At 37.2% G+C, this 27,569-nt stretch overlaps 1 protein-coding gene across 5 annotated transcripts in view; it reads left to right on the top strand.

The window, feature by feature from the left end:
- Positions 1–27,569, top strand: part of DENND6A (DENN domain containing 6A) — a 53,949-nt gene that overhangs the window by 6,580 nt on the left and 19,800 nt on the right. For 3 of the 5 annotated variants that reach the window (XM_022572780.3, XM_089918142.1, XM_089918140.1), the window contains exons 2-9: positions 7,832–7,870; positions 7,971–8,013; positions 15,955–16,067; positions 18,146–18,226; positions 19,722–19,827; positions 20,431–20,510; positions 21,608–21,670; positions 22,484–22,539. In XM_022572780.3, coding sequence (XP_022428488.2) covers positions 7,832–7,870; positions 7,971–8,013; positions 15,955–16,067; positions 18,146–18,226; positions 19,722–19,827; positions 20,431–20,510; positions 21,608–21,670; positions 22,484–22,539 — 581 coding nt within the window. Of the gene's footprint in view, positions 1–7,831; positions 7,871–7,970; positions 8,014–8,036; positions 8,292–15,954; positions 16,068–18,145; positions 18,227–19,721; positions 19,828–20,430; positions 20,511–21,607; positions 21,671–22,483; positions 22,540–27,569 lie in introns of those variants that run through there. The other 2 variants (XM_089918139.1, XM_089918141.1) reach the window with 2 other exon arrangements.

Here is a 27,569-nt window from a genome sequence, read left to right as displayed (position 1 = left end):
AATTTCCTTGTGAAATAGTAGCACTTCATGGTAGCTTGATGTAGTTCTATGATTTGAGGTTTAAAACCTTAGTGACCTCTTGAGCTTCTTAGGCTCCCAGATTCTACAAAAGCTTCCTTGGTGTTACTAATCTCTGATTCAGTTATGAAATTATATAATCTGGAGATAATCTGGGACGTTCTAGTTAGTTAGTTCTGTCTAGTTAGTTCTTTCACAAGTACTTTATGTTTTTGTACTTACTGTGATGAATGATGTGAAACATGGAAAACTGTACCTAAACTTTACTTTTTTTTGAGAAATGCTTTACCATCCATTCCATTTTCAAACTGATCAAGTTTTCTAGTAGAGTAATTTAACTTCAATCTTGAGAAAGTGGGAATCTTAGACTTGAGGATACTGTGATTTCAGGCCATTTTTTCCACTTTTTAAAGTAAGTAACATTCTCATTGAAGTGTAACACACATGTAGAAAAGTGCACAAATCCTAAATCTGTATTTTGGTGAATTTTCAAAAAGTGAGTATACCATGTCACGACCCTAGAGATCAAGAAGCAATATTATTACTGCCCCCAAATTTCCCTTACATTCTCTTTCAGTCATGACCCATTCTCCTTTCCCCTCCAGCTCCTGGCAACCACTTATCTACTTTGTCTCTATGGATTCTCCTTTTCTGTATATTTCATATGAATGGAATCATACGACACGTGGCCTTTTGTGTCTGGCTTCTTTCACTTAGTATGTTTTTAAGATTCATCCATGTTGTAGTATGTATTGGTACTTCATTCCTTTATATGGTTGAGTTTTATATCATTATATGGATACATCACTTTTTTTAATAAGTTTATTTATTTATTTATTTTTAGCTGTGTTGGGTCTTTGTTGCTTTGCGCGGGCTTTCTCTAGTTGCGGTGAGTGGGGGCTACTCTTTGTTGCGGTGCGCGGGCTTCTCATTGCGGTGGCTTCTCTTGTGGAGCACAGGCTCTAGGTGGGTGGGCTTCAGTAGTTGTGGCATGTGGGCTCAGTAGTTGTGGTGCACGGGCTTAGTTGCTCCGCAGCATGTGGGATCTTCCCAGACCAGGGTTCGAACCCGTGTCCCCTACTTCAGCAGGCGCATTCTTAACCATTGCGCCACCAGGGAAGTCCAGATATATCACATTTTGTTTATCCATTCATCATTTGATGGAAATTTGGATTGTTTCCACTTTTTGGCTATGATGAATAATGCTGTTATGAACGTTCGTGTACAGGTTTTTGTGTGGATGTATGCTTTTCACTTCTCTTGGATGTATACCTAAGAGTGAAATTGCTGGATCATATGGTAACTCCATGTTTAAGTTTTTTGGCTGCTTTGGGTCGTTGTTGCTGTGCACAGGCTTTCTCTAGTTGCGGCGAGCCGGGGATACCCTTCATTGTGGTGCGTGGGCTTCTTATTGCGGTGGCTTCTCTTATTGTGCAGCACGGGCTCTAGGCTCGCAGGCTTCAGTAGTTGCAGCATGGGGGCTCAGTAGTTGTGGTGCATGGGCTCTAGAAAGCAGGGTCAGTAGTTATGGCACACGGGCTTAGTTGTTCCGTAGTATGTGGGACCTTCCTGGACCAGGGATCGAACCCGTGTCCCCTGCATTGGCAGGCGGATTCTTAACCACTTTGCCACCAGGGAAGTCTTCCATGTTTAATTTTATGAGAAGCTACTAAATGGTTTTCCAATGTGACTTCATTTTCACATTTTCATCAGTAATGTATGAGGCTCCTAATTTCTCCATATCCTTGCTACCACTTTGTCCTTTTGATTACAGCCATCCTAGAGGTATGAGGTGGTATCTTACTGTAATTTTATTTGTTTTTCCCTAATAACTAATGACATAGAGTGTCTTTTCATGTGCTTATTGACCTCTTGTATATCTTTTTTGGAGAAATTTCAAATCAGATCCTTTGCCCATTTAAACATTGGGTCATTTGACTTTTTATTGTTGAATTATAAGAGTTCTTTATAGATCCTGTACTCTAGACCCTTATCAGATATATGATTTGCAGATACTTTCTCCCATTCTGCAGTTCGTCTTCACTTTCTTGGTAGTGTTCTTAGAAGTGCAGAAGCTTTAAATTTTGATGAAGTCCAATTTATTTATGGTTGCTTGTGTTTTTGGTATCATAGCTTAGAAACCATTGTCTAATTCAGAGTCATAAAGATTTATTCCTATATTTTCTTCTAAGAGTTTTATAGTTTTAGCTTTTACACTTAGGTCTTTGATCCACTTTGGGTTACTTTTTGAATATGATGTGAAGTAGAGGTGTTACTTTTTTAAAAACCTTATTTTGAGATAATTTTAGAGTTATGAAAGTAATTCATTCAGCTTCCTTTAATGTTAACATTTTATATAAACATAGTACAATTATCAAATCTAAGAATATAACATTGGCATGATACTGTGTACTGAGCAACAGAGTTTATTCAATTTCACTAGTTTTTCTGTTAATGTCCTTTTTTTTCAGGATCCAATCCAGGTTCCTGCATTGCATACAGGTGTCATAACTCCCTCTCCAAAATCTGTGGAAGTTCCTCAGTCTTTTCTTATATTTCATGACTTTGACACTTTGGAAGAATATTGGTCAGATATTTTGTAGTATGTCTCTCAATTTGGGTTTTTCTGGTGTGTTCCTATGATTAGTCTGGGGTTATGCATTATAGGGAAGAATAGATGTGCCCTTCTTGGTGCATCATATCAAAGAGTACATGGTGTTAAAATGTCTTATTATTGGTGATTTTAACCTTGATCACTTGGTTAAAATGATGTCTGCCAGATTTATCCACTGTGAATTTACTGTTTCTCTCTTCATAATTAGTAAATATTTTTTTTGTGGGAGATACTTTGAGACTGTGCAGTATCTTGTTTCTCAAATTTGCTTGCTAATTTCAGCATCCAAAAGTGGATCTTTCCTGTAGTAACTGTTATTACTCTGGTGTTCTAATAGTGATTTGCTATTTTCCGTATTCCTTCTGCATTTATTAGTTGGAATTCTTTTTTTTAATACAGTATTTCAGTTTCATTTTTATTATTTTTATTTTTAAATACTTATTTATTTTTGGCTGCATTGGGTCTTTGTTGCTGTGTGCAGGCTTTCTCTAGTTGCGGTGAGCAGGGGCTACTCTTCGTTGCGCGGGCTTCTCTTGCTGTGGAGCACGGGCTCTCCAAGTGCGTGGGCTTCAGTAGTTGTGGCACGCAGGCCCAGTAGTTGTGGCTCACGGGATTAGTTGCTCCGCAGCATGTTGGATCTTCCTTGACCAGGGCTCGAACCCACGTCCCCTGCATTGGCAGGCAGATTCTTAACCACCGCACCAACAGGGAAGTCCCCAAGGTTATGATGATGTTTGTTTGTAAGTTAATGTTTCTGTAGGAGATCAAGGCAAGGTTTCTTGGGAAATGTAGTCTCTGTCAGGCCTGGGACACCAGGCAGGGTCATGCAGTAGAGACAGATACCCAGTCACATGGCATCAGGTAGACACCCATTCACACACAACTTGGGTGCATGGCAGGCATGAATTTTTCCCATGTCCAAATGATACTGGCAGTAAGTTAGCTGGTATTTCTAATTTTCCTCCTCCTGGGACCATGATTATTTTCATACTGAGTTGGGAATGCTAGAGAGATGTAGATGTATGCAGAGAAATGTACCTTTGAATAGACCCATTTAAACCATTTTGTAATACTCTTTTCCAGTATATATATTAATATTTTTCTGAGACACATTTTTTCTATTGTAACATGATGTGAAATATGTCATCATTTTTAAGCCTTAATAATTATATCAAATAAAACTCACTTTTCTCCTCTCCCTTATTTGCTGTAACATGGGAGATCTTAACATAGGTAACAAAACCAGAGTGACATTAGTTGATGCTCTCTGTCCCCCTTTAATGCCACCCAGAATGCCAGTGGTTGGGGGAATAGAGATGCCTTTACTTGAGCTATGGAGAGAGGAAGCTTCAAGTGAGAGGCATCTCCAGGTACTGGAGCTAATCCACAGTTGATTATTTCCCATATAGCTATCAGGAGCTAACTGACTAAAACTAAACTAACAGTGATTGCCCAAACTTATATTTAAACTTTTTTTTTAACAACATAAAGTATGTACACAGGTAATAATTCTAGTAACTGTGGCAATTTGCGCAGTTCTAGATACTTGGTAGTGGTTACTTTTCTTTCTTTTGTTTTTTAAATAGGGAGTTGATGTTTTTAAAGTTAAGTATGAATTTTTCTTTTTTATTTTTTAAAAATCTATTTTCACTTGTTTATTTTTTTCTTTTGCCTGTGCAGCAATCAGGATCTTAGTTCCCTAACCAGGGATCGAACCTGTGCCCCTGCAGTGGAAGCATGGAGTCTTAACCACTGGACCACCAGGGAAGTCCCTGAATTTTTCTGATTTTTCTGATCTTAGGTACAGTGTGGCCATTTCAGTAGCTGTAGCATATAAATATGCATTGTTTCTTTTTGAATATCATATTTGTTCCAAAATAAAACACTGAGTAGTTCTAACAGAGTACATTAAAATGAAATTCTAGATACTATTTGACAGTCTAGTACAATCAGAGTTTTTACTTTACTTTTTTTTTTTAAATTTAAATTTTATTTTTGGCTGCGTTGGGTCTTCATTGCTGCGCACGGGCTTTTCTCTAGTTGTGGTGAGCAGGGGCTACTCTTCGTTGTGGTGTGTGGGCTTCTCATTGCGGTGGCTTCTCTTGTTGCAGAGCACGGGCTGTAGGCGTGTGGCTTCAGTAGTTGCAGCTCGTGGGCTTAGTAGTTGCGGCGTGTGGGCCCTAGAGCGCATGGGCTTCAGTAGTTGTGGCGCGTGGACTCAGTAGTTGTGGCTCACGGGCTCTAGAGCGCAGAATCAGTAGTTGTGGTGCATGGGCTTTGTTGCTCCGTGGCATGTGGAGTCTTCCCGGATCAGGGATTGAACCTGTGTCCCCTGCATTGGCAAGTGGATTCTTGTGCCACCAGGGAAGTCCCACAGTCAGAGTTTTTAAAAGGCAGACTGTTTTTTTGTGGGGTTTTTTTGGGGCTGCGCTGTGCGGCTGTGGGATCCTAGTTCCCTGTCCAGGGATCTAACCCGGGCCCCCTGCATTGGAAGTGTGGAGTCCAAACCACTGGGCCACCAGGGAATTCCCTGAAAGACAGATTTGATAGGTTCTGTAGTTTTTATATCCTTTTAACTTACTTAAATATATTGAGCATATATAAGCCCCTTAAATACATGCATATACACACATATATATACACACACATGTTATATATATATATTTAAGGTACTCATATATATGGGTAAAACATACCAACATTTTTCTTCTATACTGTCTTGCTAATATTTTAAACCTTAGGAAACCAATGTCCAGATGAACCATGGTTGATATCTTTATGTAATAAAAAATGGAATTTTGTATATTTGCTTTTGAGTTGGTATTTTAATTTGAGGAAATAAAAATTTGAAGGGCATTCACATAAAAGTGAATTTAGAGTCTAAGATTAAGCTGTTACAGGCCACTAAACTTCTCAATATGTTTTAGACCAGCAAACTCCAGGTTAACTTAGATGTAAAGAGATTTTCATGAATATGGCCAAATAGGTTATAAGTTTGCCATTTCTCCTTTATTTTTATTTATTTATTACATATTTATTTATTTATTTATTTACTTGGCTGTGCTGGGTCTTAGTTGCGGCACGCAGCATCTTTGCCATTTCTCCTTTAAAGGTAACAAAGTAAAATGGTCTCAAGGTGAAGCAAGGAAGATCTATGTACACTTAAAGAAGAATTACATATTACTAAATACTGAGTTGTTTAACAGAGCTAGTCTGAGAGTATATCCACTGATTGAAGGAATATTTTTTTAGTGTCTACTATGCACCAGAAACTGTTCTAGGTGTGAAGATAGACTGTTGAACAAAACAGACCAGGTTCTTGCCTTCATGAATTGTGGAGACAGAGGTTAAGTCAGGTCGGTCAGAACATGGGATACAAAGCAAAGTAGAGCGAATATTGGCTTTGGTGTCATTTTCTATTCCAGGAATGCTGGGTGGTTTTCATGTAACAATGCCAGCTCTGTAGACCCTCCTTATACTCCTGAATTGAGAAGGATTATATGCCACATCCTGGCTAGGGGAGGAAGAGGGCTGTGTTTGTGAGTTAATGATTGCTACTATGGGTGGAGTGAGGAATGGTGGCTTGTGTACTTTGGAATCAGGCAGACCTAAGTTCAAGTCCTGGTTGTGGCACTTACTAGATGCTAAATTTTGGGAGAGTTATTTAACTACTGTGAACTTGTCCCCTCTTCTGTAAAGATGTGAAGAATTGACAGAGTTGTGAAAATTAAAAACTCTAGAAGATGGTCAGTAATGTGAATTCTCCCCATCTTTTTTCTTACCTTAGTTTTCTTATATGTAAAGTGGGGATACCATTACTAGCCTTGTCTATTACTGTGAGAACTAAATAAATGAAATAAATATGTGAAACCACCTTAATACAGTTTATAATGTGCTATTACTGTATGTTATTTCTGGAAATGTAAGATTTTCAGGCACCTGGGCAACTCTGGGGAATAGAAGAACTCATGGATTCTTCCAGAACTGGAAGAGCAACCTAGTATTAATGCAGTTCCGCTACACTTTGTGTTGTTTCCTCTCTTTTTGGTTACCAGCCACTAGCTAACCTGCTGCTCCGAATCCCATCTCTTCTTCACATTCCCGAGAGAATCTGTACTGGCCCACTTGAGCACTGGTATTCTCTTGGGCAGAATTTTCATACCCAGCCCCATCTGGGCACTTGGTTGATTGGCCTGTAGAGTGGGTGCCCTTGGGTCTGGTGTTTACTAGTACTTGTTCTGACGGGAGCTGTGCTGGCCTAGTCTTGCTTCCTTCGTGGGGCTGTGGGGCAGGAATTTCCCTCAGAAGGTGGCTGGGTCACTGCAGGCACTAAATTGACCTATCTAGGGAAGTGCTATGACTATTTAAAAGGATTGGAGGAAAACAGGATAGGCTTTATGGTGGGAAGATGGCCTTTGAGATTTCTTAAATTGCAGATGATCGTTTTTTCCTTTTCATTTTTCTTTTAATAAGTAGTTAGTAATTTGTATTACTTCTTGGAATCAATTGAAAATTATTATTTCTTGAAGTAGCTACAAGCTTATAGATCAAGTTCTCTTTAGGTTTTAGGCTTCCAAAGAAAAGACTCAAAAACCTTTGAGTTATTAGCAATTCAATTGGTAAATTATTCTTTTTTTAAAAATATTTATTTATTTATTTATTTGGTTGCGCTGGGTCTTAGTTGCAGCACATGGTTCCTTACTTGTGGCAGGCAGGCTCCTTTAGTTGCAGCTCGAGGGCTCCTTAGTTGTGGCTCACCGGCTCCCTAGTTGCAGCACATGGGCTTCCTAGTTGAGGCACGCAGGCTCCTTAGTTGCGGCTCACGGACTCCCTAGTTGTGGCATGCAAACTCTTAGTTGCAGCATGCCTGTGGGATCTAGTTCCCTGACTAGGGATCGAACCTGGGCCCCCTTGGGAGCGCAGAGTCCTAAGCACTGCGCCACCAAGGAAGTCTCAAATTATTCTTGATAACTCAAAATTTCACCAATTTTTAGAGATAACTTTGAGTCAAAACTTTTTTTTGCCAAATGTAAATCCTCCTCAATTCTCCCAGCTTCTCCTGTGTTTCATTGTTAAATTTGTGAACTGTTTCTTAAACCAATTTGATCATAGCCGACTAGTATTTTAGAAGTACCTGCTAATGTTTACAATATATACTCCATATATTTGTCTAACAAAATTTAACTCTTCTTCTCCCAGGTAATTTATCCTCAACATTCCAAACTTACTGATAAAGAAGTAAGTAAAAATATTGCTCTATATAGTTTACTGTTTTATTTCTGTTTGTTTTCATTGGTGTATATATGTCAGCATATATAGTTTTTGTTTTCTTTTTCAGAAAACCAATATTTGCTATTTGTCTTTTCCAGATTCAAATTCAGGTAACTATTTTTCATGTGGTGTTTCTGTTGAATTTTATACTGAGAATACTGATTATACTCTTAATATATGAAAATTAATTGAAATAACATAGTAGAACGCAAACTCAATTTCATCCTAACAGATTAGTGATTTTGATTCCTACTTTTATGATCCTAGTCGTGTCTTACTTATTTTCGTTGGTTCAACTTTGAAAATAACTGTTATCTTGTAATGAGGTAAAACATCATGGAGCCATAAACTGTTGAAATAATGAAGAGATTGAAAATCATCAACGCTGGTATGTTTGAGGATTTATATTAAGCAGTGTTCTTTTAGTTTAGGATTTGGGAGCTTGCCAAGAACTCTGTAAAAGCAGGGATTTAAAAAAAATCAGGGTAAACATGGTTATAAAGCATGGCCATCAATTATTTGCAATAGTTTATGTGAGTTAGTATATATAAAGCATTTGAAATAGTGCTTGGGTATAGAAAGTACTTTATAAGTGTTTGCTATTATTATTAAGCTTGGTTTTGCTGGTCTCCTTCAAGTTCTTCCTTTGTGTGGTCCTATAAGTTGATATCTTTCAGGTTACCTTTTGTGTTTCACTTTGAAAATAATTTTTCAGGCTTGCAGTGACCAGAACACTTAACTTCTTAGACCACACACTTAGAATCCCATGAAGCAAAGGCACTACAGTTCCCTTTCCTTTTGTGGTTACTTCTAATATACTGTTAATTTAGTTTAGACAATCTGACTTGGGAGACTTGACATTTTAGCTTTTTAAAGCATTTTCTCTTTTCCTTATAAATGCTTCCAGAATTTTTTCCTATAGTTTTGGAACTCAGCTTTCATGAAATATGTTTAAAAAAAAAAAAGTTAAAAGGATGGCTTTGAGCGATCCCAGGACAGCTTTTGTTTTGACCTGGAATCATTGGAATCTTTTCACATGTTTTGCCTGTTAACGAGATAATGATACAGCGGTCTTATAGGATCTCCCCTTATTTCGGATAACATTTGCCTTACAAAGTGCACACATGTAGTTCTGATTGTAGTGAGTATTGGATTGGACTTCCATGACTCAAGGTCAGGTGAGTTGTGTGGATTACAGGATAAACTGACTTCATGTGATTATACTGCATGCTCTTCTTCTTCAGGTCATGGCTGGTTTTCATGGCTCTCTCCCTTTCACCTCTCTACATGAGCATCAAGACTAAGAAGTTAAAAAAAAAAAAAGACTAAGAAGTTAATTGTATGATGTCTGATAGTCTTTTTTATTTCTAGTTTTGCAGTTAGTCTCTGTATGAGTCACTTTCTTATTGGAAGTTAAACTCAAGTGTAAATCTGTGTAAATGAGCATTTGTTCAGGGAATTCCCTGGCAGTCTAGGGGTTAGGACTCCGTGGGGCCAAAAAAAAAAAAAAAAAACCAATTTGTTCAGTATTTTAGGCATTTGAATGACCTACAGATGTTTTGTAATGCCTTTTTTATAAGCTGCATATCAAAGGAAGTGTGGTTCATTTTATTCAAAGTATGGTTGGTACTTAGAAGTAAAGTCAACAAAAGATCTTAAAAATAGACACCTTGCCATCTTAACAGAAGAATATTAATCTAGACAGCAAGAGACTATGCATTTATATATATTTGAGATCACTGTTCTCAATTGTGATTATCCAAATAGTTTGTTTCATTTATGTGTTCATTAAATGGAAGTTGGAATTAGTACTATGCCAACTTTGAAATGGATTTAATTTTTCCCAAGATAGCTTTATTGTTACAGAAGGTGCAGTAGAGCAGTCTTTAGGAAAGAATCATAACCTAGCTTTTGTTTCCACGGTGCACACTTAAAAAAAGTAAAACAGCATTTAGACTCTATGGTAAATTATACAGATAAAGAAGAATACTTTTGGGATTCCCAATGGGAGGATTTGCCAGTCCTCCACTTCCTCCACCCACCACCCACACACAACTTAGATACTGTGACTTTAGAAAAAAGTTTTGTTTTGTTTGTTTTTAGCTTTCAGCTTTTTGTTCCATTTGAATGGCTTTTATCTTTAGGAGCCTAAGTTTAAAGAATGTTTTCTCTCATAAATATTTGTCAGATATTTTTCTCGTTATTTACCATTAATATCATCTGGATATATGCATTCCTGAGTCTTAAGCTGTGATGGGTACCCAAGGACTGTAATCACTATGATCTAAACAAGGCCAGAGAGAAAACTTAGCATGAGTAGAGAGAGTTTCAAGTGATGATGAATCCGAGGGAAATATCAATCCTTGTTCTGGATGGATTAGATGTGCAGATAATATTTGTCTCAACAGATTTTTTTCTATGTAAACAACTGGGACGTCGTCATGTACTTTACACTTCCCGGTGGTGAAAGGAGTGCTTCTCACACTCATCTGTGTTGAAGGGCCATTTGGGTGTTTTAAGAATTTCCAATCTGTTGTGGACCGGTGCTTTTATAAAATGCTGTATACATGAATTATTAGAAAAATGAAAGGGAGAAAAACCAAAGAATACAAAATAAAAGTCCAAATTTGTCATGGCAATATCAAATCGCTATAAGGGTTTCTAAATGTGTATTCTCAGTTTGGGTATTTATTTTGTCATGTATTGTAACAAGAGTTTGTGGACTCGCATCACTCTATGGACTACACTTTGAGAAGTGTAGTCCCTGGTCTAAACTCCTGCTTCTCAGCGTTTCCAACTCTAATCACAGAGAGGGTGACTACATAGAGCTGAAGGCCAAGGATGGAGCTAGCTCTTAAGGTCTCATGTTTTATTTTAGTCTTACTCTGAACTGGCCTATAGCTGTTTTCCGCTAATATAAAAATACTCTGGGACTTCCCTGGTGGCGCAGTGGTTAAGAATCTACCTGCCAGTGCAGGAGACACGGGTTTGAGCCCTGATCCAGGAAGATCTCACATGCTGTGGAGCAACTAAGCCCATGCGTCACAAATACTGAACCTGCACTCTAGAGCCCATGAGCCACAACTACTGAGCCCAGGAGCCACAACTACTGAGCCCATGTGCCATAACTACTAAAGCCTATGCGCCTAGAGCCCATGCTGTGCAGCAAAGACAAGCCACCGCAATGAGAAGCCTGTGCACCGCAATGAAGAGCAGCTCCCGCTTGCTGCAACTAGAGAAAGCTCACGTGCAGCAACGAAGACCCAACGCAGCCATAAATAAATCAATAAATTTATTAAAAAAACAAAAACAAAACTGATCAAGGGTCTTCCCTGGTGGTGCAGTGGTTAAGACTCTGTGTTCCCAATGCAGGGGGCCCAGGCTCTATCCCTGGTCCAGGAACTAGATCCCACGTGCATGCCAAAACTAAGAGTTCTCATGCTGCAACTAAGGAGCTGGTGAGCTGCAACTAAGGAGCCCATGAGCTGCAACTAAGGAACCCGCCTGCCACAACTAAGGAGCCCACCTGCCAGAACTAAGACCTGACGCAACCAAATAAATAAATTAATTTTAAAAAATAGTCTGAAGTTGTCTTTTCCCTTTAGAAGAAATATTTAAGCTTTTTTTCCCTCAAATCTCAAGTAATTTTTTAAAAATAAATTTATTTGTTTTTATTTTTGGCTGTGTTGGGTCTTTGTTGCTGCGCGTGGGCTTTCTCTAGTCATGGCGAGTGGGGGCTACTCTTCATTGCAGCGCGTGAGCTTCTCATTGTCATGGCTTCTCTCGTTGCAGAGCATGGGCTCTAGGCGCATGGGCTTCAGTAGTTGTGGCACACGGGCTCAGTAGTTGTGGCTCATGGGCTGTGGAGCGCAGGCTCAGTAGTTGTGGCGCATAGGCTTAGGTGCTCCGCGGCATGTGAGATCTTCCCGGACCAGGGCTCGAACCTGTGTCCCCTGCATTGGCAGGTGGATTCTTAACCACTGGGCCACCAGGGAAGCCCCTCAAGTAATATTTTTGATACAGGAAAGTGTCTTCTGTTTATCTATAGCTTTGCAGTCTTGGTTTGATTGGCAGATGTAAAGAATAAAATCATCTGTGCCCTTGATAATTTTAAAATGGGAGGAGAGCAGTTTGTGGCTTACTACATGGCATTCGCATAGGAGGAGCCATGAAACCAGTGAGTGTCCCAGAAACCAGTGAGTTCAGCAACTCCTCAGTTGGAGGGGTGCTTTTCAGGACTTCGTTTTCTAAGTGAAGAATAGAAGCTTTTGATCTGCTCCAGTTGGCAGTGACGTAGCATTTAAAAAAACAAAACAAAACAGTTTTATTGAGATATAATTCACCCATGTAAAATGTACAATTCAGTGATTTTTAGTACATTCAGAGTTGTGCAACTATTACCGAAGTCAATTTTAGAAAATTTTCATCACCGAAAAAGAAACTTTCTGCTCCAGTTTCCTCCTACCCACCTCTCCCCCTCAGCAACCACCTGTCTACTTTCTGTCTCTATGGATTTACCTATTCTGGATATTTCATATTAGTGGAAGTGGTGTTTTTGAAGTCCATTTTGACTTGAAAGAGCCAGTATAATATAATGGTCAAGAGCACCAGCTCCAGAGTCAGATGTCATGGGCTCAAATTCTTGCTCTGCCATTTAGCAGATTTATTTCTTTGGATGATTACATAACTTTTCTGTGCCTTGGTTTCCTCCTCGCAAACAGGACTAATAATGGGACCTACTTGAGAAGCATGAAGACCAAATGAGTTAATGTATCTAAAGTGTTTAGGACAGTGCCTGCCACAGAGTGAGCATTCAGTGAAATTGGTGCTCAATTCATGTATTGAAAGGGTGGAAAATCACTTCTGAAAGCAGACAAAATAATGAAAATAATTTTGACCTGGGATTCTGTTTGATTTCTGTTGTAAGAACTTAGTTGTTTGGAAAAGGATGTTGGGGGAAGGTTACAGGAATTTTCTTGGTTTAAAAAGTGTTGGGTTATTAGTTCTGTTTTCTGGGCTCGTCAAGATTATCTTAGATTAATTAAAGTGGAACTTTTCCTCAAGCTGTGGGGGTTTGCTGAGCAAATTTGCTGTTTCCTTAATTCCTGCTGCTTTATCAGGGAAAGAGTTTATGTGGTTCTTAGTCAAGAAGCCACGTGAAGGTGTATTTTCTTTGGAGAGCTGTCATTTAATCTTAAAATTTGTATAAATTCATCTTTATTCCTTGATTTATGTGAAGAAAAAATACTTTCCATTAAAGCTTTTTACCTTTTTTTTTGTTTGTTTTTGTTAATAATCAGAAAGCTATGGTGCACATAGCATAACTTTTAGGTCTTTTTGGATCTTTATATAGGTCTTTAGTTTTCTTAGTGAATACAGTGGGTAAGATGCTTGGAATTCAGTACAATCGTAGGTCAGTTGTGGAGATTTATTTTAGAATTATTGCATATTACTGCTGGAAGTGACTTTAGAGATTATCTTATGATGCCCCTTAACTTTTGTTTACAAGAAAATTGAGAACCTTGGGCGAAGTGACTTCTAGAAGGCTAATTATTGATGGACCTGGGACTAGATCCCATTGATTGTGGTTCCTTTTTCCTCAGATTATAACCTTTCCCTCATGTGCACAGTCATTTAACCATCTTTCATATGTAATCATTATACTGCTTATGTAGAGGTGCACTCTCCTGTTAAATAGGCAAATTGGATGGGTCATACTAACAAGGTAGATTTATTTTTGATGAGGTTGTAGGTTATCAGGATTGCCCTGCCCTCCACAGGTATCATTTTCTGCAAGACAAATGTAAATAACCTGGTTGCCAATCTGTAACACCTCTTTTCCTGTCCCGTTAATAGTGAGGTCAGGATGGAGAACAAAGGTCTACCTAGATAAAGAGTTGGTTTTTCTTTAGTAACCTTTTGTGTGTGAGGGAACAGACTTCTGAAACATAAAATGGGAACCGTTTACCTCACTTCACAAAGACACTATGGTTAAAGCCTTTTTGACCTGGTGAACTAGCTTCCTGACCAGTTCTGTACAGCTTGCAGGTACAGCTGGTCATCGGAAAGTTCTTACAGCATGCCCATGGTTTGGGAGTGGAGCCAGGGGTGGGTTGGGATTTAAGGCTGTGGGAGCTTCATTACTTTCTTTCCACAAAGCTCAGCATTCCTTACATTTTCCAGAGTTCATACATCTTTCTTAAAATCCATTGCATTTTTTCTGCTACATCTTGCTAGGTGTCTCAGAGAAATTAGTGTGTACTTCTCAGTGGATCTTTCTGTCTTCTGAAGAGAAAAACTGAACCATCTGTATATAAATCTGTTGAACTAAAACAATGCTAGGAGTATTTTCCATTATCTCAGGTCTCATGTATTTTCCTTATTTTGAACCATCTGCTATGACAAGTAAAGAAACTGAACTGACTCACCCTCCAGTCCCCTTTGTTTCTTCCCTCCTCCACCAAAGAAATACTAGTTTCTATAAGTGCATTTAGGTATATGTACTGAGTTGCTTTTTTTAAAACTTAAACATAATATCAAATTTCTGCTTCCTTTTTGAGAACTTGATGTGCTAAAGAAATATAAGTACTTCTGTGTGTAATAAAATCTTGAGCACATTTTGTATTTAATATAATCTCATTAGTTTTAAATACAGTAACTGGGAAGAATTTGAGTGACAGGCTACTTCTTGTGTCTTTCACTTTTTAGAGTATTTACAGTTTTTTGTAATTATTGCCTGACAGTTTAGGTAATATTTTAAAAGGTTTGCTAAAATGATTGAAGTTTAAAAACTTTATAATTAACATGATTAATATAGTAAGTCTATTACTTGGGCTCTTCCTGAGTCTGCTATGTTTTTGTTTTTTTTTAAAATTCTCATTGTGAAATATAAAACACATATAAGGTCAAGAAATAGAACTTTGCCAACACCGCAAAAGCCCCCTCATGTCTCTTCCCAAACAGTATTTCCCTCCCCCGCACCTAAGGTAACCACTATCTTGATTCTTTTTTCTTTTCAATAAAATTTTTTTAATATAATTTTTAAAGTTTGCCTTCCATTTACAGTTATTGCAAAATAATGGTTATATTCCTTATGTTGTACAATAATCCTTGTAGCCTATCTCACACCCAGTAGTTTGTACCCCCCACTCCTCCACCCCTATATTCCCTGCCCCTCTGCCACTGGTAACCAACCATTAGTTCTCTATATCTGTGAATCTGCTTTTTTTTTGTTAGTTTTGCTTAGTTTGTTGTATTTTTTAGATTCCACATGTAAGTGATATCATACATATGTCTTTCTCTGTCTGACTTATTTCACTTAGCATAATGCTTTCCAGGTCCATCCATGTTGCTGCAAATGGCAAAATTTTGTTCTTTTTTATGGCTGAGTAGTATTCCATTTGTGTGTGTGTGTGTGTGTGTGTGTGTGTGTGTGTGTGTGTGTGTGTGTATCATATCATCTTTATCCATTCATCTGTTGATGGACACTTAGGTTGCTTCCATGCCTTGGTAATTGTAAATAAATAAGGCTGCTATGAACATTGGGGTGCATGTATCTTTTCAAATCACTCTACTGATTCTTATAGTAATAAGATTCTTGCTTTTCTTTATAGTTTTATCACCCAACCATGTATTCCTAAACACTATTGTTTAGTTTGCCTGCTTTATTAAAAAAAAAAAACTATGTAAATGGATTTGAACAATTTGTGTTCTTTTATATTTGGCTTCTTTTGCTCATAATTATGTTTGTGAATCAACATGACATGCACACAGTTTTCAAAAAGTTTTAATTACATAGAGAAAATGGAATAGGAAAAACAGTAGAGGGACATAGGAGTTAAGATGCATAGTTTACCAATGGCTTTGCCTTTAACCAGCAAAGATAGCTTAGAGCAAGTCGAACTGTCAGGATCTCTTTTTTCTTCTCTAAAGCATGATAGAATGTGTTTCAGTAATTGATAGGACCCCTTTAGCTCTAAGATGTGATGAAACTGGATAAATAAATGTTATACTGTGCTGCCCTTAATTTCTCTCATTTTTGTTTTCATTAGGTTGCCTTGGAGATACCCAGTTTTGTTTTAGATTTCGACAGTCTTCTGGGAGGAGGGTGTCACTGCATTGTCTCCTGGATCAATTTGAGAAAGATTTACCAGTTTACTTAAAGGTTGGAAAAGTAGTAATAGAATAATGTCTATGTGAGAGGAAACTTTAGAACTCAGTTACTCAGTTACCTCTTATAGCATTCAGAAATATTGTGCTTTTGTTTTGTTACTGTATTATACTGCTGAATTTCCTGAGTCTAATTCATAAGGATTTAGCATGTGAAAGAGACTTTATAAAGTTACTATTCTTAAAACATAATGCCATTGTGAATTATAGAAATTAGAATGTTGAATTCATTTTCTTTCACGTGTTAAAACTCTTTGTTTAGATGTGGAAGTGGGGTGGTAGTATACCAGTAAATATCACCCAGAGTTGAAGATTCCCTGTGGTAATCCCTACCTGCTTTATAGTAGAATTATTGTTGTCTCTTTTTGATTTTTGAATAAGCTTTGGTTTATAGTTGTTGTTTATCAAAAACAATTTTAATAATTCAGATGATTCCTGAGTGTAGAATTTCTGTTTGGTACTTCATACTTTTATCTCTAACTACATGAAGAACATTTACATCTGGATGTCCTATTAGCACATCCAATAAGAACTTGACATCTTTTGCCTAAAATAAGTATTTACAGCTTACCTTCCTGGTTCCACTAATGACAGGAATCCTCTTCCAGTTAGCAAAGATGTTACCTTTTGAAATGTCTCTTATAGCCATCTTGTCCTTTTCATGACCATTTGCTATCACTAATAACATATTCTGTCAACTGCTGATAATAATAGCTACTACTTATTAGAGCTTTTTATGTTCTTGGCATTGTATCAATAAGCACATATTATCTTATTAATCCTCCCTATATTGTTCCAAAAGAGTTCCTTTTGCAAATGAAGGAATTGAGGGCTATTGAGGATAAAAATATTTGCCCAAAGACGTCCATCTTCTGTCTTTTTCAGTGCAATATATCTTACACAGTGTTCCCAGCTAAAGTGTACATATATATTACATAAAATAAATAAAATCTAAAATGATTACTTATTGCTTAATGAATAAAGAGCTAATGATAGTAATATTTCCTGGTTCTCACTTTTTGGGCCTTCCAAAATAAAACCTTTGCCTTTCAAATTTCCAGCTTAATCTCTTTTCTATACATGTGCCATATATTAGCTAAACTGAACTGTATGCTTTTTCCTGAGGTAGCTTGTATTTTTCTATCTCTGCGTGGTTTTGCTCAAACTCTTGGCTGTGTAAACTTGAAATGTCTTTGTCTTTGTTTAAATCATATCCATCCTTCAATGCCCAACTCAAAACCAGCTGCCTCCGCAAAATACTGATCGCCATAGACAGAAGTAACCTCTTCCCCCTTGGCCTCTTTGTAACACTTTGTGCTTTTTTGCATGGTACCTGCCCTCCTATCACATACTAGTCATTTTTGTACTTTTCTTATCGCTCTTAGTTTGTGATCTCCTTAAGGAACTGTGTCTTACACATCTTTTTATCTTTTCTAACACAATGCCTTGTTCAAAGTAGGTAGTCAATAAATATTTGCTTAAAGAATAACAATCAAATAAGGAACTGGACCAGAGTTTATTCCATTAGTATATAAAAACTTTTAAGTTTTTTGGACCTTTCAAATTGTATGTTGATAAATATTCCAGTGTTTCATTATTGTTGGGTAAAAATATAACTGTCTATGTAAGATTCATATTGGCATTTAACTCCTTTTATTTTCTCTCTTGAAATTTTGCATTAGTATACCTCATAAGACTGATGCCTAACTCAGAATTGTAGGCAGAATTTTTTCAAAACTAAGTATAGCATTGGGGAAAACAGAATTTGATTGTTTTCCTAACTTCCATTAACTACCACAGATATGAATAAAGAACATAAACAGAGTAAGTTATAGGGGGTAAAATCTGACCTTAGTACTTTAGTTATGATTATTTCATCTGTGGGCAAGTTAGCAGGTTTTTATCTGCCAGTTATTGTCATGATTGTTGTTTGCATTGGTGGAAAAGCATAACTAGTTCTTTGTGTGTACCTCATATCTCAGTTCAAGTTTATAAAGGAACCTGCTTTTAATAAGAAAGGATGGCTATATATATATATATATATTTTTTTTTAATTTGTCACTTCTTTTATAGAAGGATCCTGCCTATTTTTATGGATATGTGTATTTTCGACAAGTTCGAGACAAAACTCTAAAAAGAGGCTACTTTCAGAAGGTAATTTTCATATACATTAACAGAAAAATATTTTTACATTGTGGTTAGAAGAATAGAAATTATTAGAATGAACAGTCTTTAAAGTGTTTGATATTTTATCTTTAAACATACTAGAATTTATATTTTATCTTTTTTTTTTAGATTGTAGACACCTGTCCTTAGTTTTTTTTGGCTGCATTGGGTCGTTGTCACTGCATGCGGGCTTTCTCTAGTTGGGGCGAGTGGGGGCTACTCTTTGTTGTGGTGCATGGGCTTCTCATTTTGGTGGCTTCTCTTGGAGCACGGTCTCTAGGCACGCGGGCTCAGTAGTTGCAGCACGCGGACCCTAGAGCGCACGGGCTTCAGTAGTTGTGGTGTGTGAGCTCAGTAGTTGCGGCGTGCGGACTCAAGGGTGTGCGGGCTTCATTATTGTATTGTGCGGGCTCAGTAGTTGTGGCTCGCAGGCTCTAGAGCACCGGCTCAGTAGTTGTGGCACATGGGCTTAGTTGCTCCGCGGCATGTGGGATCTTCCCGGACCAGGGATTGAACACGTGTTCCCTGCGTTGGCAGGCGGATTCTTAACCACTGCACCACAAGGGAAGTCCCTAGATTTTTAACTGCTACTGAATTTTGCCTTCCTGCTATCTGTATACTAGATTCCTGACAGTAAGTTACAGTTATTGTATGAAACTGTCAAAACTCAGAAGAATCTGTTTAATTTTCACATTTTAGAATAAGGGAAAGAGTAAACAGATTGTAACATAGTTACAGCTAATAAAAGCCTGCAATATCTTCTTTTTGAAGAACTAGTAAATATACTTGATCAACATCTTAGTCATTATTGTTCCCACTCTAAATGTACAATCTTTTTGTTTCTAAAGATATATATATATATAAATATCAATTAATTCCAATTTAATCCCAGCTAACAGGGACACACCTTTACCTTTTGTAACCAGAACATGCCCTGACCACTAATTGATGCTTAATGGAAAGATAAAAAGTAGTTTTCAAGAAAATAGATTTTTAAAAAGTCAGCATAATCTATATCTGAAGTGGTCACAAACTATAGTCACAATTTCTAAGAATGTGGCTAAAACCATTGAACTCTAAAATAGTCATAGGTCTTAGTCAGAAAAAGCATCACAATTTGCGCTTTCCTTTTTAGGAAGAGTTTACCTAGCTAATTCCTAATATTGCTTTGCTGACAGCAGTAGTAGCCAGGCTTTGGAATTATCCATGACATTAGTTTGTTTATAGGAAATTCTTTTTCCTGCACAGCAGGAAAATCTGTGAATGTGTCTTTATGCTCTTAAAATATAGTAATAAGGTTAAACTTCTGGTGTTCTGCCACTATAGTTTTATGTTTCTTTTAACCATCTACTGTAAAAGCCTTTTTATTTTAAAATCCACACTTTTCGCTGAATTTGGCTTGTTAGTAATTGATTATATAAGAAATGGCAAACTAAAATTATAATCATTAAGAAATTAAACATTGTTTCTTTTTTCCCTCCAGTCCTTGGTTTTGATCAGCAAACTACCTTATATTCATTTTTTTCACACTGTGCTCAAACAGATAGCACCAGAGTATTTTGAAAAGAATGAACCTTATTTGGAAGCAGGTAAGTTAAACATTGTGTGAGTTAGGTACCTTTATGAAGGAGTTTTAAATTTTTTACTGGAAATGAATGAAAAAAATTAGTTAAGAATTTTAAGGACTATAAGGTAGGAGAGAGAGGTAAAACAATTCTTCTGGCATATTTACCTACAAACACCAAAGATCCTATCTTTTATTTCTCCTTTTGCAGCACGGATGATGCCTATTTTTTAGGATAATAATAAACAAATATTGAGTTGCCAATTCTGATACTCAGAGTACTGTTAAACAGAAATCCTTATGTCACTCAATACAGAGAGAAGACATCTGCTAGGTGGTGTGCTTTTGTAGCTAATTTTAGTAGTAATAAATGAGTAGGAAAACTCCCTTTAAACTTATTCTGTTGCTTTCAAAACATGTATTAACCAATTTATATCCTAGAACATAGATGTATATCTGGTGAAATATAAGATATTTTCAGTACTTTTACCTTTTATCTTCCATCCTTCCCAGTGTATTTTTTCTGCTATATAGAAAGCATAAAGTGGAGTTCCAACTTCTAATGTTCCATTTTTAATATTTTAGTATTTCCACTTATACTAAAGAAATATTTTACTATATTTTTCAGCTTGTAATGATGTTGATCGATGGCCTGCACCAATGCCAGGGAAAACATTACATCTGCCTATTATGGGGGTAGTAATGAAGGTAATAATAGCTTATATTTCATTTGTCTCCTTTTTTAGGAAGCTCACACATGAATTTTGCTTTTTAACTTCCTAATAACATTCAGTCCTGTTGTTGCTTTCACTTGTCATTGATGTGAGGAGTTACAAAGATACCGCAATTTATCCTGCTGCACAGAACCATTAGTCACACAACTCCAGGGGTCACCAGTCCCATTTTCATCCTGTAGAGTTTACATGATGCTGTCATTCTTATACAATGCATGTGAATGTAAATGCCACCTCCTAGAATTGTGCAACTTCATGGCCCTCCAGAAATGGATGGTATTGCAGAACACTTGTAGAATTGAGTATGAGTTAGTAAAATTTAAAAGAAATTAGGAAAGCCATTGGTTCTTAGTCGTTTTTTTTTTTTTTTTTTTTTTAATACAGCAGGTCATTGGTTCTTAGTCTTAAGTGATTTTTTTAATGTGTATTTTCAGACCAACATGTCCATCCCAGGGTATTGTTCTCTACTAAGGTTTTTTTTTAATACAATGAATTAGCATTTTGCTCTCAGGCTTTGTATGAATGTGCTGTAAGTGCTTTTGCAGTTCATTTTCAAGTTGAACTTATTTTTGGCAATGTTCTCTCTTTAGATGTGCTCATTTCTGTAGGACCTCTGTTCTGTTTTTTCCATGGGAAATCATCAAAAGTAGGTCTGGGTTGAGAGTTCTCATGGTTCCCTGTGAGATTTATCCCATAGTTTGGCAAGCTTGAGAGGGTGTGTTTGGGTGTGTGTATATTAATGAAGCAAAGATTGGAACAATAAACAGGAAGTGGTATGTAGTTGATGTCCTTTTCTGTTTTTCAGCACGTTTGCTTCTCAGTGGGTTAGTGATTTCTGTGTGTATGGGAATGTGGAGACCTTGGTTCACTTACCTTCTGTTGTGACTAAAAATAAATATGACTTTAGTTTTTAATCTGACATAAGTATTTTGTTTTTATGGCATTTTAGGCATTGTTGAGTGTACCTTTTTAGCATCAGGATAGAGTGCTTCTGATCCCTCATTGTAGCAGGACTCGCAAGTTATAGAAAGGTCATTCTTTTGTAGCCAAAGTTAATTTCTTCTCTTTTAGGTACGGATTCCCACATGTCATGACAAGCCTGGGACAACTCAAATAGTGCAGTTAACTCAGCAGGTAGTGTGCTACTGTGGTAGAATAATCCAGCATATATAGTCTCTTTAACAGAAATTTTAAACTAGCAAATATAGAATTTCTTGGGTTTATGATTCATTTCTGAATATCACTGAAATATCCCATTAAATAATTTTTAATGAATTTATAATAAGCTTCCTATCAAAAAAAAGCTTCCTATTTTCCGATTTTTTTTTCTTGTTCTTTCTCTAGTAGACACTGGAGAACTCAGAATTTATACTGTAATTGTGAGGACAAGGAGAAAATTAGCTTTTGAAAAAGATTAAACAAGGTTTAATTCTAACAAAACCTCTTATCTTAGAAGAGTGGTCAACAGACTTCTGGTTTTAGGAAACTTAATCAAAAGGATTCTGTAGTTATAATTGCCCTTCATTTTCCCCAAAGTTACGTTTGTTCATGGGTGGGGATGAATTTTTCATTTGAAATGATTTAACTGGTATATTAGCACTCCCATTGTCCTTTGAATTAAATAAAAATGGAGAGCAATAGGAAAACAAATTTCGCCTGTTATATATGTCAACTGGTATTATGGTAGTATTCATACAGTTGAGAATTAATCTAACACCTGACCACTGGATTAATGTTTTATCGGTGGAATCTATGTTGTCCTTGACCTGCTGTGTTAGGGGAGACTGTTAAGACCCATTCTCTTTGCAGCTGCTTCTGGAGGAAGAGACTCTTAGAAGACAGGGCAACATGGCTGATTGATTATGAATAGATAGGCATATTATAAAAGTCAGTTTTTGGCAATTTTGGTGACATCTTGTCTATTTTTTTTTCTTTTTTATCTCTTAGGGAGACACACATATATCTGTTATTTTACCTACTGTTCATGAGGTGGATCTTTTCAGGTAAAGACTAAAAAATTTTGTTAACTGCCTTGTCTCATTTGCTTTATGATATTGTTGTTAATTTCTTTAGAAAGTGAATATTCCTATATAAAATGTGGAAAAACCTGGAAGAAAATAGTCATGTTTCACATGTTGTAAATCAGTGGTTCATCCCTGACTGCATGTCAGTTGCTTTGACTACTAGGGAAATTTGGATATGGATTGGGTATTACATGGTAGACACAAATTATTTTTGTTTGGTTGGGTGTGAGAATGGTAAATAGATAATTTTTTTTCTAGGGATGGCCTTTTTTGGGGAGTTGGGGGGAGTGGGTTGAGAGCATAAAGCATGATACTCCAGAATGGGAATATAAAAGTGGTGCTAAAAGAAGACTGTGATTTCCCTACAAACACCTCATTTTAGTAATTCTACACTGCCGTTAATTTGATATATACCACCAATATCTATTAAAGGTTTCCTCTCTTGAATATTTAATACTTACCTCCCCCCAATAAAAACTACTTTGTGTAACAGATATTACTAGTGTAATACAGAGGTTTTAGAGAATGCTTCATCTTGCAATTGTACTTCCTATCTGTTTGTGCCCTTGCTGATAGATAACATTACTATACTTCAGAGAAAAACTAATTTGCAACTTTGATGCCTTAAGGGCATTGCACTATTAAAGTCAGTTGGTCAGATGTTTCCATATAGGTCTTTTCCATTTTTCCTTTGCTTATTTTAAAATTATAAATATACATATATAATATATATAAATTATATATTTTAAAAATTATACATATATACTGTACTGATCACTTTTCTGTAAATTTGTGATTATTTCAAAATTTTACATATATAAATATTTATATAAAGTTTATGTATCTGTATAAAATTTTGAAACAATCACAGATTTTACAGAAAAGTGGTCAGTATAGTAAACTTTTTTTTCCTAGAACCATTTGATGGTAAGTTGGAGAGCTGATGCCCCATCTTCCCTTAATACTTTAGTGTCTGTTTCCTACAAGTAAGGACTCAATGCAACCATAAAAATTGGGAAATTAACATTGATAAATTAATACTATCTAATACTAAGACCACATTCAAATGTGTCCAGTTGTCACAATAATATCTAGTTCAGAAGTGTCTGTTGCATTTAGATGTCATGTCTGTTTAGTCTCAGTCTGGAATAGCTCCTCAGTCTTCCTTTCATGGCCCTGACATTCTTGTGGATTACAGGACAGTTATTTTACAGGAAATCCCTCAGCTTGGGTTTGTCTGGGATTTACTCATAATAAGATTCAGGCTCTGTATCTTTGGCCAGGAGGTAGCACACAAGGTTGGCTTGCCTCATGGCTGATAATGTTCACTTTGATCTCTTTATTAGTGTGGTGTTCTCCAAGCTTCTCCATTGATAAATTATTCTTTTTCCTTTTGTAGTTAAATATTTTGTGAGGAGATACGTTGTGAGGAGATACGTTGAAACTATGAAACTATTTATTTATTGTTGTGTAATAAGTTACCCCAATACTTAGAAGTTTGAAAGAACAAACATTATTTCACACAGTTTCTGAGAGTTAGGAATCTGGGGACTGCTCAGTTGGATGGTTCTAGTTCTAGATCTCTTGTGAGGTTGCAGTCAAGATGTCAGCGGAGGTTTTAGTCAGTTGGACAAGTGGGGCTGGAGGGTCTGCTTCCCTAGAAAGCTACTTTAGCTGTTGGCTGGTGGTCACAGTTCCTTGTGACTGTTGGCAGGAGACCTTCATTTCCAGCCATGTGGACGTTTCCAAAGGGCTGCTTAAATTTTCTCACAACATTCAGCAGGTGATCTGAGAGAAAGCTGAAGTCACAATGTCTTTTATGACTCAGGCTTCAAAGTTGTATATTATTGGGACTTACCTGGAAGTCGAGTGGTTAGGACTCTGCACTTCCACTGTATGGGGCGCGGGGTTTGATCCTTGGTCGGGGAACTAAGATCCCACATGCCACACGGTTGGGGTGACCTCGGAGCACAAAAAGACCTCCGAGTGATTAAAGCTTAGGCCCACTAGCCAAAGCATAATATCACTTATTGATCCAAAAATTGATCAACGGAACAAGTTACCCTAGGGATAACAGCGCAATCCTATTCTAGAGTCCATATTGACAATAGGGTTTATGACCTCGATGTTGGATCAGGACACCTCAATGGTGTAACCGCTATTAAAGGTTCATTTGTTCAACGATTATTGAAAAAAAAGTTGTATATTATTGCTTTAATTTACTCTGTTCATTAAGTGCAAGCCACTAACCCAGCCCACCTAAGAGGGTGAGAAATAGGCTCAGTGCTTTAAAAGGAGTGTCAAAGAATTTGTAGAAATATTTTAAAACATTGCACCATGTATGTATATCTGTATGGATTTTTGGTTTCTTGTTTTATTCAACAGGTTATTAAAATCCATTATTCTCATCAGTTTTTGATGTTCAAATTGTCCCCAGTTTGGCCAGTGAGAATCCATTTCAAGGTGGCTTCTGTTTTTCTTTTTTTGTCATATCCTTTTCATTCTTGAAACACTAACTTGTTTGTTTCAGGCTTATCTTTTTTTTTTTCTAACTAAAAAAATTGATATATAATTCACATACATAATATTCACTCTTTCAAAGTATACAGTTCAGTTGTTTTTAATATATTCACAGAGTTGTGCAACCATTACTACTGTCTAGTTCCAGAATATTTTCATCGCTCAAAAAGTAACCTTGTACCCCATTAGCAGTTAGTCCCCATGGCCTCTTCCCCGCAGCCCCTAGTAACCACTAATCCACTTTGTCTCTTTGGATTTGTCTATTCTAGGCATATCATATGGATAGAATCATACAATGTGTGACCTTTTATGTCTACCTTCTTTCACTGAGCATATTATTTTCATGGTTTATCCATGCAGTAGCATGAATCATTACTTCATTCTTTTTATGGCTGAATAGTATTCCATTGTATGGATATACCACATCCATTAATCCATTGAAGGACATTTGGATGGTTTCCACTTTTTGGCTGTTACGTATAATGCTGTTGTGAACATTTGTATATAAGCCTTTGTGTGGACATATGTTTTCAGTTCTGTTGGGTTCCAAGATTATCTTGTATTTTCTCTTCCCCAGCCCTGGAATCAGCTACTTAGTAGAGAACAGGATTTAGAAGTCAAGATCTGGGCACTAGTTGTGCTCCTTGCTAAGGGAATATCCCTCTCAGTGGACAGAGCTAAGGAAAATATGTATCTGTAAATGCATGTATATATACACACTCATATATAGTATTTAAACACTTTTACATACATATTTATTTCTCTATCCATATATATTGAAAACTATAAAGTCACACCAATACCCCTAATTCCGGTGCAGCATGACAGGGTTCACTCTACTTTTTTCCCTTTTCATATTTGTATTTCTTTTCTCTGACAGAGGAGCTACATCCTATTATCCTTGATTCATTTACTTATTTGATCAGCCCATGTTAGTAACCAATCTCTCGTCTCTGCTGCAACATTCTTCTCTGAGCAAATGCCTTTCTTATCCTTCTTGGGCTCTGAAACTGCCCGCGTGGCTGCTCTTCTTCATGGACACCCTCCTTACCCTGCTTAGGCCCTGCTCCATGCCTGATTGACCCCCCACATGGTTCCCCTCTTGCCCCAGTCAGGCTTCTATACCCCACGTTAGGCCACCTCTCTATGTGGATGCCATACTCACCCTGTCGTGCTCTGACTCCCAATGCCAAGCCAGCCCCCACGTGGATCCCTCCTTTCCCTACTTGTGCTTCTACACCTTACTGCAGGCCCACCCCTCCATATGTTCACCCTCATTCCTCTTCTCTGACATCCCACCATGGACAGCCTCCTCAGCCCACTCTGGCTCTGACCCTCTGCACCTGCTGCCCCTCCATGCCCCTCACAATTCCTGGACTCTGTCACCCCAAATCAGATCACCTCCACACATGCACACCTTTCTCACTACATTAGGGTTCCAACACCCCCACGACAAGCCACCCCCTCCACATGGATGTCTGCCTTATCTCACACAAGCCCTGATACGCTCTTCAGGCCAACAGGGCTCTCTTTCCCTCTTGGCAGAGATGCCTACCATGCACTGTGTTTTGCTGTAGGATTGAATTGTTTAAGAAGGAAGGAGGAAGAGCTCCTTTGCCTTATCCTTGAACTGTTTATTGTTTTTATTTTTGGTTTTTTGCCCTTCCTTCACATTTCTCTTCTTGCCTTTGAATAGTTAAAATGAACTTTCCCTAATTTCCATCTCACAAATTTGTTTCATATTTTTACACTTAAAAGTTACTTGTATTTTTTTCCTTTTCTTTCTTGTGTGTGTATGTTTTCAGGTAGGTAGATTGGTTACTTTTTTTTTTTTTAACATTTACTTTATTTATTTGGTTGCACCAGATCTTAGTTGCAGCAGGCAGCATCCTTAGCTGCGGCATGTGTGCTCCTTAGTTGCGGCCAGCAGGCTCCTTAGTTGTGGCTTGCCAGCTCCTTAGTTGTGACATGTGAACTCTTAGTTGCAGCAGGCATGTGGGATCAAGTTCCCTGACCAGGGATTGAACCCGGGCCCCCTGCATTGGGAGCACGGAGTCTTAACCACTGTGCCACCAGGAAAGTCCTTTGGTTATGATTTTTATAAATAGATAATGTAGTTTTTTTTCCCTGTAATCTACTAGGAAAAATTTTGACCCTACTAGGAGGAAATTACTAAATAAGTAAAAGTTATCAAATTAGGCTAGATAATGTACCAGAGTTTTGTACTATAGGCTTCTGCCGAATTCCAGGGCTACTGTAAATATATGCAACATTTCTGTAGGGGGAGGATCTGCTTAGGAAAGCATTCTGTCGTTTGGTGTTAGAACACCTCCTTGTGATTTGTTTTCCTCATTCTTTAATATTGAAAGCATTGGCTTTGAAATTAAGTACATCCAGTAAACATCCTTTGGAAAATTAATTTTTCTTGTTTCCTTCAAAATAGAGTAGAAATTCAAATGTAACAGCAATATTGATAAACTAGATATACT

Source organism: Delphinapterus leucas, chromosome 10 (genome assembly GCF_059928025.1).
Source record: "Delphinapterus leucas isolate spDelLeu-1000000601 "Yukka" chromosome 10, BTC_Dleu_Yukka2, whole genome shotgun sequence".
Taxonomy (NCBI): Eukaryota; Metazoa; Chordata; class Mammalia; order Artiodactyla; family Monodontidae; genus Delphinapterus; species Delphinapterus leucas.
Note: the sequence above shows the minus strand (reverse complement) of the source record. Positions and strands in the feature narration are given on the sequence as shown.